Source organism: Battus philenor, unplaced genomic scaffold (genome assembly GCF_028537555.1).
Source record: "Battus philenor isolate CCGP_79_NKW_IND1 unplaced genomic scaffold, ilBatPhil1.0.hap1 SCAF_1, whole genome shotgun sequence".
NCBI lineage: Eukaryota > Metazoa > Arthropoda > Insecta > Lepidoptera > Papilionidae > Battus > Battus philenor.
This window is the reverse complement of record NW_027181661.1, coordinates 4,250,335-4,265,670: the sequence shown is the minus strand read 5'-3', so window position 1 is coordinate 4,265,670 and position 15,336 is coordinate 4,250,335. Positions and strand designations below refer to the sequence as shown.

The following is a 15,336-nucleotide window of genomic DNA, read 5'->3' as shown; positions in this document are numbered from 1 at the left end:
AATCATTTTCAGTACATGGCCAAATCAGGTTGTTGTTTACGGAAGCTGAGAAGAAGAACTTTCTATTAGAAGAAATATTACAAAATTTACAATTTTTTTAATGGATAATTGCCAATTTAGGTGATTAAAAAATACGTGGCATTGATTTTTTAATTTTCTGTGGTTATCAATTACCGGGTAAAAAAGTTGAAGAGGCAGTAAGTTAGGTGAACTTGTTTCGCTACTATTGGAAATTTATGAAGAAGGCCTATGTTCAGTATCCAAATTCAGTTTGAAGTTTATTAATAGGAAACCGTTTTTTATGTATAAAACGATTCATTTATACTTTTGTGATGATATCGATAGGTAAAAGTAAGTAAAAACAAATATACAATTATATAAATATATAAAATAACGCATAGTAAATAATAACTATAAATGGAATCCTGTTTGTAGAATGCACTTATTTTAGGACTCCGTTTATAGGTGTAAATTAATGTGAATTACTAGAATAATTATGTAAAATCTCCACAACTATTATGCAGTTTTAAATTATTAATTAAAATTAAATACATTTTTCAGATCATCTAAAATTTACAAGTGATATATGGGTACGTGATGTTACTTATAGAAAAATGTGTAGTTAACATAAAATTTTGCTGAAACTTTAGAATTAACACAGATAAGTTATTGGATATTTATTCATACTTAAAGATTGATAATAAACCTAATAATCTTTGGTAATAACATTTGAATGTACATAGGTTGTTGTGATTGGCGTAGTAATTTCGTATATAGCACTACATACGAACGAAACCGTATTGAAGTTTTACTAAGAAGCGAAAGTATTTATTAGTTATCATTCGTAATTATCAAATAACTACTTAATACGAATATAACTATTATTAATTATTATAAATACGTCTGTACAATATACACACGATATTATTGCTAGCGTTACGATATAAGCTAAGCTGATTCGATAAACCTATATAACTTAGTTGCAGGCTTAACTTAACTTTAAGTAGCAATAAATTAAAGTAATTGTACGAGATCGTCCACAATATTATACTGTACTAGCCGGACAATGTTAATATTAGAAATGCAATACAGACAGTTTTAACAAGGATGTGTTTACATCGATGAAAAATGTCCGTATATCTGCCAAAAAAACAAATAGTATTGTTTTATCGGACAATAAGAAATAAAGAGGTTTTATTTTGGATTTAATAATTAAACCAGAAACTGTAACTATTTTAATTTACTTTTAACTTTGACCGGTGTAAGCGCATCTTCAGATTTTTTGCAATTGTTATTGTATCTCTTTCACCCGCTTGCACATTTGGTGGAACAGGCGTTCTATTGACACTGTCCGGCGCATAAAGTACAAACTCTTATTGATACAATGTCGATAAATTATTCATATCTCAGACAATAAATCTTTAAGAAAATGCTGAGCCATATAATGCACAAAATTGAAGTTAATATTTGCTGTCAAATTAATCCACCTGTTTAGGTAAGAATAATAAACATATTTTACTATTAAATATTAAAATTATAATAAAAATTGCATATAATGTTATGCTGTATATTATTATGTTCAATACACCCTTATAAAACGATCACTTAAATTAAACTATTGCGTTGCTAACTGTTTAAAACTATGTCTACAGGTGGATTATTTTATTGCACGTTTTATTTACATTCATCGATAATTTTACATACATTTTTGAACTTGTCTATAGTAAGCCAAATTCCCAAGGAGTTTAACAATAGGTAAATGAGATTTTATGTGATAATTATTGTAATGTTAATTAATATCATTTCGATAGTTGAAATAAGTTAAATAGTAAGTAATAAATGTGTTTTAAATTTAATGATTAAAAAGATATAAATTATCAAGAAGCTCAAAATCAATTATTATTAACAAACAGAAACATTTGACTGCGATCAAAATATTTAAATCATGAAAATTACACACTCGAGCTAATAGAAATGTTATTTTAATCATAACAATTGTCTTAATATACATGAGTACACTGCTAAATGAGTGCTTTGTATTATAGAAAACCGATTCGACAGTAATATCAGAATGTTGTAAACTTATTTACTTCATATTTATTGTTAAATTTAGTATGTGTTAGCTACACTAAGTGATTTCTATTTAGGTCTAGAAATAATTGGAGTGTATTAAGGGTTTTATTCTAAAAACATAAGTTGGATAGTAATTACAAATTTTGGATTAATATAAAACAATAGGTTTGCAGTTAACGGTCAATCCAAAAGTTTTGCAACTAGGTTTAATATTTCAGTGAAGTTATGGGAAGGAAGGTTCGTTCATAAAATATCTTCGCTCTGAAGATAGGCTTTGCTTTGGACAAAAAATGACAAGGGGGTCTAGGGAGAGGAAGAGTGTCTATAAGTGTGACAATAATTAACATTCTAAGAAAACGTGACGATCGTCGTTAGGATACTTTATTGCCGATTATAGATAATGCATTCAATTTTCAATTTTCAATTTATTTTATTTTTTATTTCATTTAGTTTCTTTATGATTCATTGTTGCTTTTTTAATTTAATTTTTAATTTAACTAGCCTTCTTTAATTAATTTACTTTTTTAATTTCATTTTTAAATCATAAGCTTTTTATAGTTATTTTTTTAAATTTTAATAATTATCATAATAATTTTTTTAAATTTCGTGTAAAAATTATATTACTTTTGTTTGATTAAGGAGCGCACTTGCTTTTTTGACATAATATGTCCAGAGAGGGGAGAGGAAGAGAGTGTAAAGTCATATAACAATTAGGAGGGAGGAGTTAAGAAAAGTCGAATTTAAAGTGTCAGTAAAAGTCAAATTTTATGAACGGCCCGTTGGATTTGAGATTACTCATAATGGTCGAAAGATACATTGGGTGTATTTTAATTTTGCCCATATTATCGTAATATAATAAATCACATGAAAGCTTAAAATTACGAAAGCGTCAAAGAATATGTTTTAAATGGTGACTCTAGTATTTCCTTATGGTGTTTATTGTAGATTTTCCTCTTTTGCTTTTTTTTTATTTTCGTAATTTTCACTTTGATGCCTCGTCCGATCTATTTGTGGTTCTTTGTGTCATGTCATGGGTATTTAGGTACACATGTACCTAATGTTTCGACATTACGAAGTTTTTTATTTCTGTTTTATTACAAAAATACCAATTCTACGAATAAAACGTTAATTACACCTTAAACGGCCTTTGGTCTTAACGACTAAGGATCGATTGACCGTTAAAATCTTACAATATACAATGTTAACCTGTTTTTATACAAATTTAGTCTTTAATTTTATTCGGATATTTTTATCAAAAATTTTTGCTATCGCAACTCTGTTTTACTGATGTTGATCGTCAAATTGCTTTTGGTAATTTAAACGTTGACGAAAAATATAATTAAATTAATCCAGACCACTTTGTATAATCTTTCATTACTTTTGGAATTAGAAGCAATAGCCAAAGTTCAAATTAACGAATATCACTTTACGCAATATTCCATAGTTCCACAGCCAGGGTTATACCATTTAGAATATATACAATAAGCTACATATATAATAGCTTAAAAAGCGTTTACATTGTATAAGCGATTTTAACGTCCTTGTTTTGGTGTTGTCAATTTGAAAACAGAACTTCTTTTAAATAATTATTAATATCCTTTCTCATTTATTTTAATAATAACTGTCCGAATGCTCGTCCAATGCTTAAATGAGAAAGGACCTGTTTACAAAGTAACACATGAAAAGTTTTTTTTTAAATCAAATAATTCTACCCCATAAAGCACGTATTTAAATAAATACACATGTGTATAATTGTACACAAACATTAAATCTAATTACACCATGGATTTGCATTGTCCGCTGGTAGACGAGAAAAATTTCGTACTGAATGTGACAGTACACATCTTAATCTATAAAGCTAGCACAAAAATAGCGCGGAAATACCGTTGAGTGTGGTGCAGTGGTTTAGCGTGAAGCGACGCTGTTTATATATCTGCGAGGAGTTCAGAGTAGTAATGGTTGGCACTCAGGTAGTCCAACAGACGGCGCGGCAGAGGCAGGCTGTTGATCAGGTCACGGCGCACGTACTTCAGGATCACGAATCTGAAATTACATTAAATATCATAAATCTTCTATTTCTCCTCATTTCTAAAGGCCGTCACCGTCTTAGAACGTCTTGACGGATTCAATGAGAAGCACTTTCCATACTATCCCAACTTCTGCTTTCTAAAGGGCAGTAGCAATGCGCGAGTCCAGTTATTGCTTTAACTTGGTCAGACCCCTATCCTCTCTGGCCTCTGTATGTGAAAATATGGCAAAAGTGATCGCTCACATTGTCTCATACTGTCTACTTTCCTTACAACCAGTAGTGTTTAAAACTTGTCTGGTCGTCCGCGAGGTATATGGCAAAAATTACTTAGGAATCATAAGTAACATATAGAGAAAAGCCTGGTCTTAACTTTGAGCTGATCAAAGATTATTGATGCGTCTTGCAGTATATGGTTTGCAGAATATTTTTTTTAATAAATATTATATCAGCATCAGCAATAATATATTAAAAAATAAATAACTCTCAAACTGATTATGTTACCAATTCCCTTCCCTTATTTTTTAACCTACGTCCGTGTCAAGCACAGGCTTATGATTTAACTTTAGAATTATTAATAATTATTCATGATAATCATGATCATTTTTAGTAAATTATATAATCATATCACTTAAGTCTAAATTTACTGCGTTAATCGTTTTATTATGATCTTTAATCTTAGTACAATTTTCTCACTTGGTTAATTGTGAAAAGTACAATGGAGAAAATTTACTTGAGTGATTTCAATACAAATATATTTTTAACTTAATATCCAAATTCATAGTTTTCAATCGTATTTATTAAGAAGTTTAAATGAATACATCATTTCAGCTGAAAGACGTCCACTGCTAGAGATTGACCTCGCTCAAACATTCACTGGTTTTAGTGCACGAAACAATAAAATACATAATTATTTAATAATAATATTATAATCGTTCTAAAACCAATTTCGACTAGGTATCGTAAGTTAGTATAAACCTAAACTTTCGTTGCTTGTTAGAGTCACATAATAGAAAATTTATGCGAAATACTTAAAGAAAACGTAGTAGATATTGGTCTAACAACGAAGATATAAAAATTTTCAACTTTACTATATTCGCCGGACAGAGTTAATACAGCGTTCTTCTACTCGCACTTTTAAAAGCAAGTAAAAAGAACAGATAGTAAATTTTAATTAACAATTTAAAGATGCGTTTAATAAGGGTTACTTTTTGTAAGGGTCTTTTCTGTATTTATTTTACTGTCAGTTTCTTTCTTTTAATACTACTATTTCAGGAACAAAACCTAGAAGATCCGTAGCAGTAATGTTTGGTAAACCCACAAAATGTTTCGCCAAATATATCGCCCAGCGCATATCTCGAGAAGGGCACGACGTTTTTAATTATTTAGTTAAGGTACGAGGTTCGATTCTTACAAAGAGAAAAAATATCAAGAGGAAAAATTTTTCTAACCTGACCAGAGTAAAGTTAAAACATCTGCCATTACGTATAACATACAGCATTACAATGAAAATACCCTAACTGTAAGGTAAACGAAATAGAAACTTTATTTTAATGGGAAATCGTTGTTTATTTTTAAGGCATTAAATCTTTTAAACGCGACCTTTTTGAAACACGTTAACTTCATTTGTACGAAGTCTACAAAAATCCCAAATCGTGGGATTACAAAATAAAAAAGAACAAGTGTTATGTACATGTAGACACCCATTTGAACGCATCCTTAGATTGTAATAAACCCATTAGATAAGTAGTTATTTTACTCTGTCAGGGGATATAGACAGGGTTGTATGTATGTACATGGTTTTAACAGTGGCGTTTGTTGGCAGCTGACCGGCACATATGTTGCAGGCTCTGCACGTGCTTGAAGCGCGAGACGGGGTATAGCAATTGAACGCGCACGGGTCCCAGCACCGGGCGCAGGTTCAGGAAGAACAGATAGCGGCCCGAACGCGACGTCTCCACTGCGTTCTCTATAAACTCCACAATTGTCTGTGCCTTGAACATCGTGCAGCCTCCGAAGCAAAAGTTTCCTGTACGAAAAAAATAAAATAATTACACAATTATAAAATAAAAATACGTTGGCCCAAAATAATATTAGCCAATCTTTTTTATGCCATGCCCCACCTTAGTTCTTACGCCCCCCAATGTAACATATATGACTTTAATAATAAAGCGAAAGGGTTCAAAGTAGTCTACTTCCACTCAACAATCAAGTTGCCCCCCTATGGGGTTTAAGCAACGCATTGGGAAAAACTGCCCTAAAAGATATTTTTGATTCATTCATTTATTTTCGCCAACTATTTTTTAATTTTTTTTACTGCTTCGCCGAATGTTATATTTGTGGGAAAGAGGCAGAAAGAAACTCCACTGGAGAAAAAGCAGGAAGAAATTCCACCTCAACCTAATTTCGAAATTAAAACCTAAACACACTAAACAAGAAATGACGTGGGATCTAAAAAAACGTGACCGTTATGCTATAGTTAATAGATGTTTAATAATATTTAAAAAATTCCGTTAATACGACACATCAATTTCGTCGATCAAAAATGTTTATGTAGAAAAATTAACATGATATAACATGTTTGAACAGAAGCACAAAATAGCAATCAGTTGAGCCGTTTGGCCTTTTAGAGGTGTTTCAAGTTAGAAATACATTACTACTACATACATGTCTACATATAAGGGATTACTACCTTCTGACTTATCACGATATCTCTGGAACCATTAGGCTTAGAGAATTTGGTAGCAATATTGTTCCCGCCGAGTAGAGGTCGCATAAAAGCGAATTTTAAAAACTATAGCTCTTATATATAAAAGTAAGTTAAAATAATCTTTTTGGCATGTTATAAATTACCAAAAAAGGGTTTTACGCCATAAACACCTGAAGTAAACGGGGGAAAACAAGTTTAACGTATAAGAAATTTTGTAGTTGGATCAACAATTTATCGGGGCTCGATTTTAGAATTGAAAAACTTCTTTTACATTATTTGTAACTAATTGTATTTAAAAGTTTCTAGCTAATATAATTAAAAGTGTTGTTAAATTAATTGTTAGTAAAAGGCTAAAATATAAAAGTCTTTGTAGTCGGAACATGGTTATTCTCAAACAAAGTTTCCATTAAAAGCTTTAGTCGCGAGTTGAAAGGAACACAAAAAAAGTTGGACGGTTCAAAAAACGTTCCACTCTCGACAGCATTGACATCAAACGCACGAAATAAAAGGGGCGCCTAATTCCTCGGTACCTGTACAAATCTCTCATTGTACGTCAATATTTGTACACCACGCTGTCCACTTTTTAGGCTTTAGTTATTCCAATGCACTTCCGAAAAACACACGCTGAAAATAAAAGTAGATTCTCTTACTTTTTTTTTCGTAAATTTATAACAGTTTACATGTTTAAGGGTAGGAAAATATCGTCTATTAATATCTATTTAGTAACGAATTTAATTATAAATTCTGGAAGAAAACTAATCGCAATACGCGAAGAAAAATAAAAGAAATATTTTTTTTAAATGATAGGCAATAGTTTATTTAGAAAAAATATTAAGATTTGTTTTGCAAGCGGTTTGTCCGTTGCATAAACATGAAATAAGAAATTATTGCATCGCTTGTTATATTGTGGGGCCGCTTTGAGAGATATCGTGACGAGTCAATACATAGATGAAATCCTTTATATACATAAGGGATTCTTTGAAACCACGACAGTAACTAAATAAACGTTATTTTCTTTTATTTGGAAAACACGCGTAAAGGGATCATATTAACGAAAATAAGTAGTTACCTTTCATTATTATATACCATTCATAGAGGAGAAACACGAAGTTAATAACTGAAATTAAAACGATGTAACAGCATACATTCGAAAAATAAAAAATCCGTGCCGTGGATGCCAGTTGTCACTAAAAAACTTTGTTACTCGCCCATTAAAAAATAGAAACGTCACACGGTAAGCTTTTGTCCGAAAAAATTCCAACTGCAAATTTTGCAGAGCAATATCCATATTTGTATTTGTTATCAAATATATATTATCTGTCCCGGTAATTTATTGAATAAATACACGTTTCATAAATATATTTGACTTTTTACAACAGTTATTAACAGTAAAAAAGTTTTGGTTGACATGTGTAGCATGTACCTTTCGCGTATTTTAAAAGAAAATTTTGAAATAAGCATTGACGTTGTAATTATAAAATCATATAATTTTGTCACTAACGTAGTTAATTAAAAAAGATGTTGCTTACATACCTTGATCGTGTTCAATGCGCACATGGCGGAGTCCGTTAAGTTTGAAGGTGAGGGAGAAGATGTAATGATCATCGCTGCTGTCGCGCACTATGAACGAACCGTCCGGTTCGTTAGAAAGAATCTTCTCTGCCGCTTCTACCGATATCGGCCCCCAGTACCATGGGTACTGAAAGGGTATACAAATATAATAAAAAAATGAAATACAATAAAAGTTCAAAGATAATATCAAAAGACCATTTATATTGGATACTTTATCTTACCGCTTCCAATCGCGCCTTTTTAAAATCTTTTGCAATACGGCTGAAACGGTCATGATATTATCTACACAAGCTTGATGTCTTTATAAATAGAAATGAATCGCCAAATGTGTTGCTAAGCTCATGCTAAAGAAATCGATTATCAGATACATTAAATTTTTTTTTAATTTTTATTTACACAACGGGACATTTCCTTTCGCGTGAAAAAAAAAATTAAACCTAAACTTCTTTTCTCTTATACCTGTCAAAGATCTTATATGACTAAAAAAAGGTGTGATACGATATGGCAAGATCTAATAAAACCCAATAATATGTTTTACGCATGTTTCAAACATTGCGATGACAACTATCACATTATTACTGTTTGAAATAGAAAACTTATTCATGTAAATAACCGTTGTTTATTCTTTAGACATCGCTGTGAGATAGCTTTTATTTACTTATTTGTTCTATTGGACTGCGACAGGGCAATAACTTTTGACAGTACCAAGTCTGTCGGGGCAGCAAGTATTGAATAAACTTGTTCTCCTGGAAAATCTATATATAGGCTGAGCGATATTGAATCTTCTTTGGCAAACACAGTTCACCTTATAATGCCTAAAGTCAGATCAGTCAGTTAAATCTTTCATTAGAATATAAGGTTAGTGAACTAAATACTATGATCGAAATATTGCAATCGAAAAAATAAAATTGTCAACGGTATATCGTCCTTTTATCCCAATGAATTTAAAACGGTTATAATTAATTCACATGAAGAGTGCAGTGAAGCATTATCCTCCGGCCTTGTAATCAATTATATCTTTAAACACAACAGTTTAAACTGAACACATACTTTAAACACATTTGAAAGTGTGCCTTCAACTGAACACTATGCTCCTTACCTTCCTTATTAACTGCTGGACTATAATCACTGCGTTTTTAACGATATAGACAAAAGTTTTACGATATCTGAAATACTCATATTTCAGATTAGCCTTATAATTAATTACGAAAAACATGCGAAAAGTTGTATTTTATCAAATTATTGTTAAATTAAACAGTAAATAGATAAATAAATAAATAATAACTTACATCTTTAACTTTCTCAATGGATGTAGCGAAATCCATAATGGTTTCTTCATCACCATGTCGGCGGTGGGTGGTGTGTGGTGACTGGGGTAGTGGTGGTAAGGCGCGTCGTACGGCGGCAGGCGGCGAGCTGGTGATAGGGCGGCCTGATGCCGCAGCGCTCGATCCACCAGAAGCATCCTCTGATCCCGAACGGCGCCACCGGAACAGGTTGCAGAAACTCTGCTTTAAATTCATCGATAGCATCTTCACTGGTGACATTTTCACTTTAGCGTTTGAAGTTTTCTTTCCAGTCTTCTCAGATTTCTCCACTTCAGTTATTTCTTTGGGGACGTTCTCCTTATGTTTCTTTGTTTTCGTGTTCAACGTCGCAGAATTCTTGTTTGTGTTTCGATGGTTGTTATTCGTCTCAACGGTTCTTGTTGCTTCGTTGCTCTCTTTCAAAAACACTGTTGTATTCGCCTCCTTGTTGTTGGAGTGTCTCATATGGATGCCGACGTTCGTTATAATGGTGTTACTCTTCTTGTTAATGGTGTTACGACATTCAGAGTCGCTTGAGCTTGAGTACAGCGTATGTAAGTATTTTCTCATTTCTCGCAATGTCAAATGTAGCGAGTCGGTGTCCGAATCGGTGGTGTTCTTCTTGCAAGACGAACTAGGCAGACTATTCCTCTTGGTTTTCGTATCCTTGTGCCTGTTGGAATCTTTCGGTCTATAGCTCCTTTCCGCCTGGCTTGAATTACTACCGATATTCTGGGGAGTACTCTTCCCTCTCTTTGTGGGCCTAGTCGGCCGTTTAGGTCGTCCTCTGCTGGTATGATTAGGCCTTACCATGTCTATAGGCACTGCGTATATGTCGCTGTCAAAGGGAACATTGTACATGTCAGTTATGTCTGATGTTTTAGCGGAGAGTGTGTCGTGCGATATCGCTTGAGTGATAAAGCTCGAATCATCCGCTTGGAACTGAGTGATGAGTGAGTTGTGGCTGCTGGAGAGCCGAGACGAGAGGGAATTCCGAGATGATGGTCTTGTACCGCGGCACGGGCTTAGATGTAAAAGCCGTGGACTAGCAAATCGGTGGTTTATGCCTTGGCGACGTTCGTACAGTGTTTCCGGTTTCAGCTTCCTTGGGTACATAGGCGACACATGTCGCACGTGCAAACCAACGTCCTGGGGCGATGAGGTGATTTTTATAGGTCCCTCATCGATGGATATAATGCGAGGTGGTGGGGGTACACATATCGTCAAAGAATTATCGATGTTGATGGGTGGCGTAGGATCGTCCTGAAACAATTAAAACGATTTTTGAAAAACTAAGAAAATATATTTTTTTAAATAAATCTAAGGCATTTTCGACAAAGTAATTTTATGTAATAATTTTTCAAGATATATACTTGGCAAATGTTAAATACATATGTTGATAATATTGATATTAACTAATCTAAAGAGCGGCGCAAATCGCAAAATTCTAAGAAATATAAATATTAAATATCAAATTCTTGTAGAATGTAATTTACTGAAAATAAAGTCCGCACAAAATCCAAAAAAAATATATTAAGCAACGTGCAAATATAAATATCAAAACAATTGGTTCAGTCATTTCAATCGGTTGAGTCACTAACGAACAAGCCAACAAAGTTCTCTTTATAACATAAAAATGATAAAAGTTTTGATTTCCTGCTGGAAAAATTTGTACTTCACATTCATTTTTAATTGCCCCTTACAGTTCTGTAAAATAACTACGTAAAAATATAATGATGCTTTCGTTTACTCTGTATATGTACAGAGAATTGTTAGTTTTCCGGATTTTTACTTGAAATAGTTATGAGTTTTTTCGCAAAACACTTAAACGTGTATGTTTTTATTGACATAAAGATCTGTTTAGCAGCACTAACTTGATTTCACCATTCACCAGCACATTTTTGCGTCTCTTTTGGACAACTTGAGTTATCTTAGCAAATTAACACGCAAATATTACTAAATATAATAGTATGTAAAACCATTTAATATAACGCTGGTGGCATTTACGTCAAATCATAAATCTTCTAAAAGAATAAAAATTAAATTATAGCTAAATGTAAATCTTGATCAATTCCACCAAATTTGTATCCCCTTTTTTTACCGCTTACTTGTCCGTTTTTGACCATCAACTAGTCTGATGGAAAGCCATGATGTGGTCGAAAATAAAACACGTCGTCTTAGTAGGGGTCATTCTGACCTTGAAGAGAGCTGGGTTATAAATATCGGGAAATAAGGAAGCCGACAGATGATTCTATACTCGGGCTAGTTAAGGTTCGACAAACCGTTCTTCCTATAGAGAGATAAAATGAAAAATTCGCGAGGAAAAAAACAGACAAAATTTTCGTATTCCTATAAAATATGCCGCGTAATTTAAAATAACTGCCCATAATTGCAAACCAATCTTTAATTGATACTTTGATTTAGAAAACAAAAAGATGCTAGAATGTAAAGAAACGCAAAATATTGTTTACCATTAAACATTATAGTGAAAGTATAATCACATTAATATTGAAATCTGGCAATGTACTAAATAGAAAACATATTTTTAATAAAAGGAAGCAAATAATTGTTGTTAAGGTATTTAAAAGATAAAATGAGCGGTTACTTTGTGATACGATTGATTACCTTGTTAGTTCAACTAAACTACGACAGACTAGTATTTGCTTCGGTAGTATCTCTGACAGTACAAAATCTAAACAAATTAAAATCATTATTAGTGTTCATAGATTTGATAAGTTTTGATAAACTTTCTATTTCACAAGTAAAACTTAACGAATCACATTACCGATCTAAAAGTTTCTGCGAATCCATTGTTTAAATTAATATAAAGAGAAAATAATGATGCCTTTTCAAACAGGCGTCTCTAACGAACCATTATTTAGAAGTAAAAGAAGAATTTAGAGATGTGCTACGACGCGTCGACGTTGTGAAACGAAATCCTTAAAATGTCGACAATAACGAAGAATCTCTTCTTCGTTTTTGTCAGATTTTTTGTAGGCGGCAAATAGATTTATGCAACCAGAAGGTGTTTGGTACAATACTCGACCGTGCTTTTATGACGGCGAATAAAATTGTTGTTTTTATACTAGAAAGTGTCCTTCACTTGATAATAAGTAATAGAAATAGTAATATGGAATTTCTTGAAGTAATTAATACGTTCTGCAATACCATATTCTTAATCATCAAATTTAAATAAAAGATTGTGCACAGTGATACTTTGTCGACATTTATAAATAAATATATTTTTTTGCAAACAATAATGCAGATAATGAATTCCAAAAATGAAAGTTAATAAAGATAAACTGATTGTATAACAAACCTAACGCTAACCTTTATCAATATTTCGAATTGGAAATATTAGCTTCTCTGGATATTCACACATTGCTATTTTTAATTGAGTACAATTTCAAAATTGCAAAACAACAAGCGAACGCGATGGCAAAGATGACTCTGCTTGAAAAATTGAAAACTGCCGAACTCATTAAAAGGATTAACCTATGGCTTTTACACCTATGGTTCTCTTCTTAATACTTCCTCGTAGAGAAAATCCGAACATGGCCCTCTACTTGGTTCGTTCAGCGATTATATAAATATAATGTACATATTAAGTTCTCTTTACTTTTAATATAATGTATATTTAAAGCATGATTGCACAGACTTTTTAAGACTAGGGGCCACTCGGGCAAATCATGAAATGATGGCGGGCCGGCCGCCAGAAGTACAGATAATTAAATTTTTTTGGTTTTATTCTGGAATAGAATTCAATATTTTCGAATGTACGAGAGTATTATATTTGCTGTCGGCGGGCCACCAGTATTCGACCGGCGGGCCGCGGTCTGTGCTTCCATGATTTCAAGCAACGAAAACAGTGCTATTTCAAACATCCCCTGCAAAGTCCAGAATAAGGTTTTAGTGCACCGTTTTATAATTAAGGCATTATTTTAAAATGTACAAACAAGTTTTAAAAGATGCTAATTAACGTTATGTCTGATAAGCATATTTGTATACATTGAAAATGTATTAAAAATAAGAAAAGATCCAGTAAAACTTTATTCGCCCAGTTGATTGTCACTCACTTAGGGAGTTTGTCTGTCAAATCTCTTTCGATTTTATGTCCAGACGCGCAAACCAGCAAGTCATTTTTCTTTTTGAATACGACAGGCCAATAATTTTTGGAAGTATAAAGTCTGTAGGGATAGATAGTAAACAATAATCGATTTGAATATGCAGTATTCCAAATTTAAAAAATCCTTTTTCTTACTACATCATTCTCACGTTATTTATTTTTTTCTGAAACCATTGATTTTTGGATAGGGCGTATCATACGTTCATTGACAGCAAATGAGAAAAACATTCATCCTTTTAAAGCTTTACAGATATAACCATACCCCCTCCTCCCTCGCCGGTATATATCTAATCGCAAAGTGGCAATTACTAATGTTCTGAAACATAATTAATATGTCTCGCAATTTTATAGAGCCATTATAGCGTACAGCAACACTTGTGACCGTTCATCATGTTTATGAGTTAGCAGAGATACTCCAGATAATTGGCATTTCATTCAATAGGAGTTCCATGTGCCACTAACGCTATCGAGTCCGCTGGCACGAATGCGAGTTAATTTGTATTTTCATAGAAATATAAGTGCCTAATCCCCGGGAATGTTTCACTGAAATGAACACTTGTGTGGAGCTTTGTTGCTCTAACTTTCCACCCTCTACGTTATAATGAAAACGCTTCAAATGAAAAGTATTATATTTTAAAACTGTTATTAATGAGCTATAATTTAATAGTAAACATTACGGCCGACGATAAATTTAAATGCCATTAATTTTGTTCAATTTATATTTAAAAAAAAATTGTTTTCAACTATATTCCTGTAATATTGAGAGAAGATACTATACATGGTGTTTGGGAATAGGCGATTCAAGTTTTAAGGGGATGAATGTATAGCTGACGCAGACAAAGTGATTGACAGCAAATGAAGCATCCATTCACCCCCTTAAATATTACCTTTAATACCTATTTTTAATCACCGTATGTCTATGAAAAAAGTAAACGCCGATGTCTACAAAAAAGCGACTTTAATAATAGTCGTTTTGAAAGTTCTAATACTTTTATAATTTTCATTTGTAACATAGTGGCAGAAATAATGAAGATATTCAATTAGTACGTATATTGACATTATTACAAAAATAGAACTAATTTCAATACAATTACAAATACGGCTAATATAGGCACGTTTTTGATTAATTCTTAATATTATTTATTTATATCAACGAAAAAGTTTTTTTTTTTTACAAAAATATCATCATTTACAATGACTACTTGTATAAAGTCATATCGTCAAGAGAAGAATGTCAGAAGAATCCGATTTAGAAATGTATGTAATGGTAAATAGAAATGTTACCTCTAAACGTTTCATACATTTGTACTGAAACAAGTATTTGAGTCATAATGGAATTTAAAAATTGAATATAAGATTATTTAAACTGATTCAGAAAAATGAATTTCAGAATTTGAATATAAAAAATAATAGACTGGACGCTGTAATTCCGTTGGAGTTATAGATATACATAAATAGTGATATTTAAACTCCTATAAAATTGGGAAACAGAGCCTCAAAAATTTCGAAAGCATAATAATTA

The 15,336-nt window shown here is 32.2% G+C and overlaps 1 protein-coding gene across 1 annotated transcript in view; it reads right to left on the bottom strand.

The window, feature by feature from the left end:
* Positions 1-2,177: 2,177 nt before the first annotated feature.
* LOC137932931 (uncharacterized) overlaps positions 2,178-15,336 on the bottom strand; it is an 81,418-nt gene continuing 68,259 nt past the window's right edge. Inside the window, exons 3-6 of the mRNA XM_068776624.1 lie at positions 9,671-10,951; positions 8,343-8,508; positions 5,930-6,128; positions 2,178-4,116 (exon numbers count right to left, since the gene is read on the bottom strand). Of these exons, the coding sequence (XP_068632725.1) occupies positions 3,999-4,116; positions 5,930-6,128; positions 8,343-8,508; positions 9,671-10,951 (1,764 nt within the window). The 3' untranslated portion in view covers positions 2,178-3,998. The remainder of the gene's footprint in view (positions 4,117-5,929; positions 6,129-8,342; positions 8,509-9,670; positions 10,952-15,336) is intronic.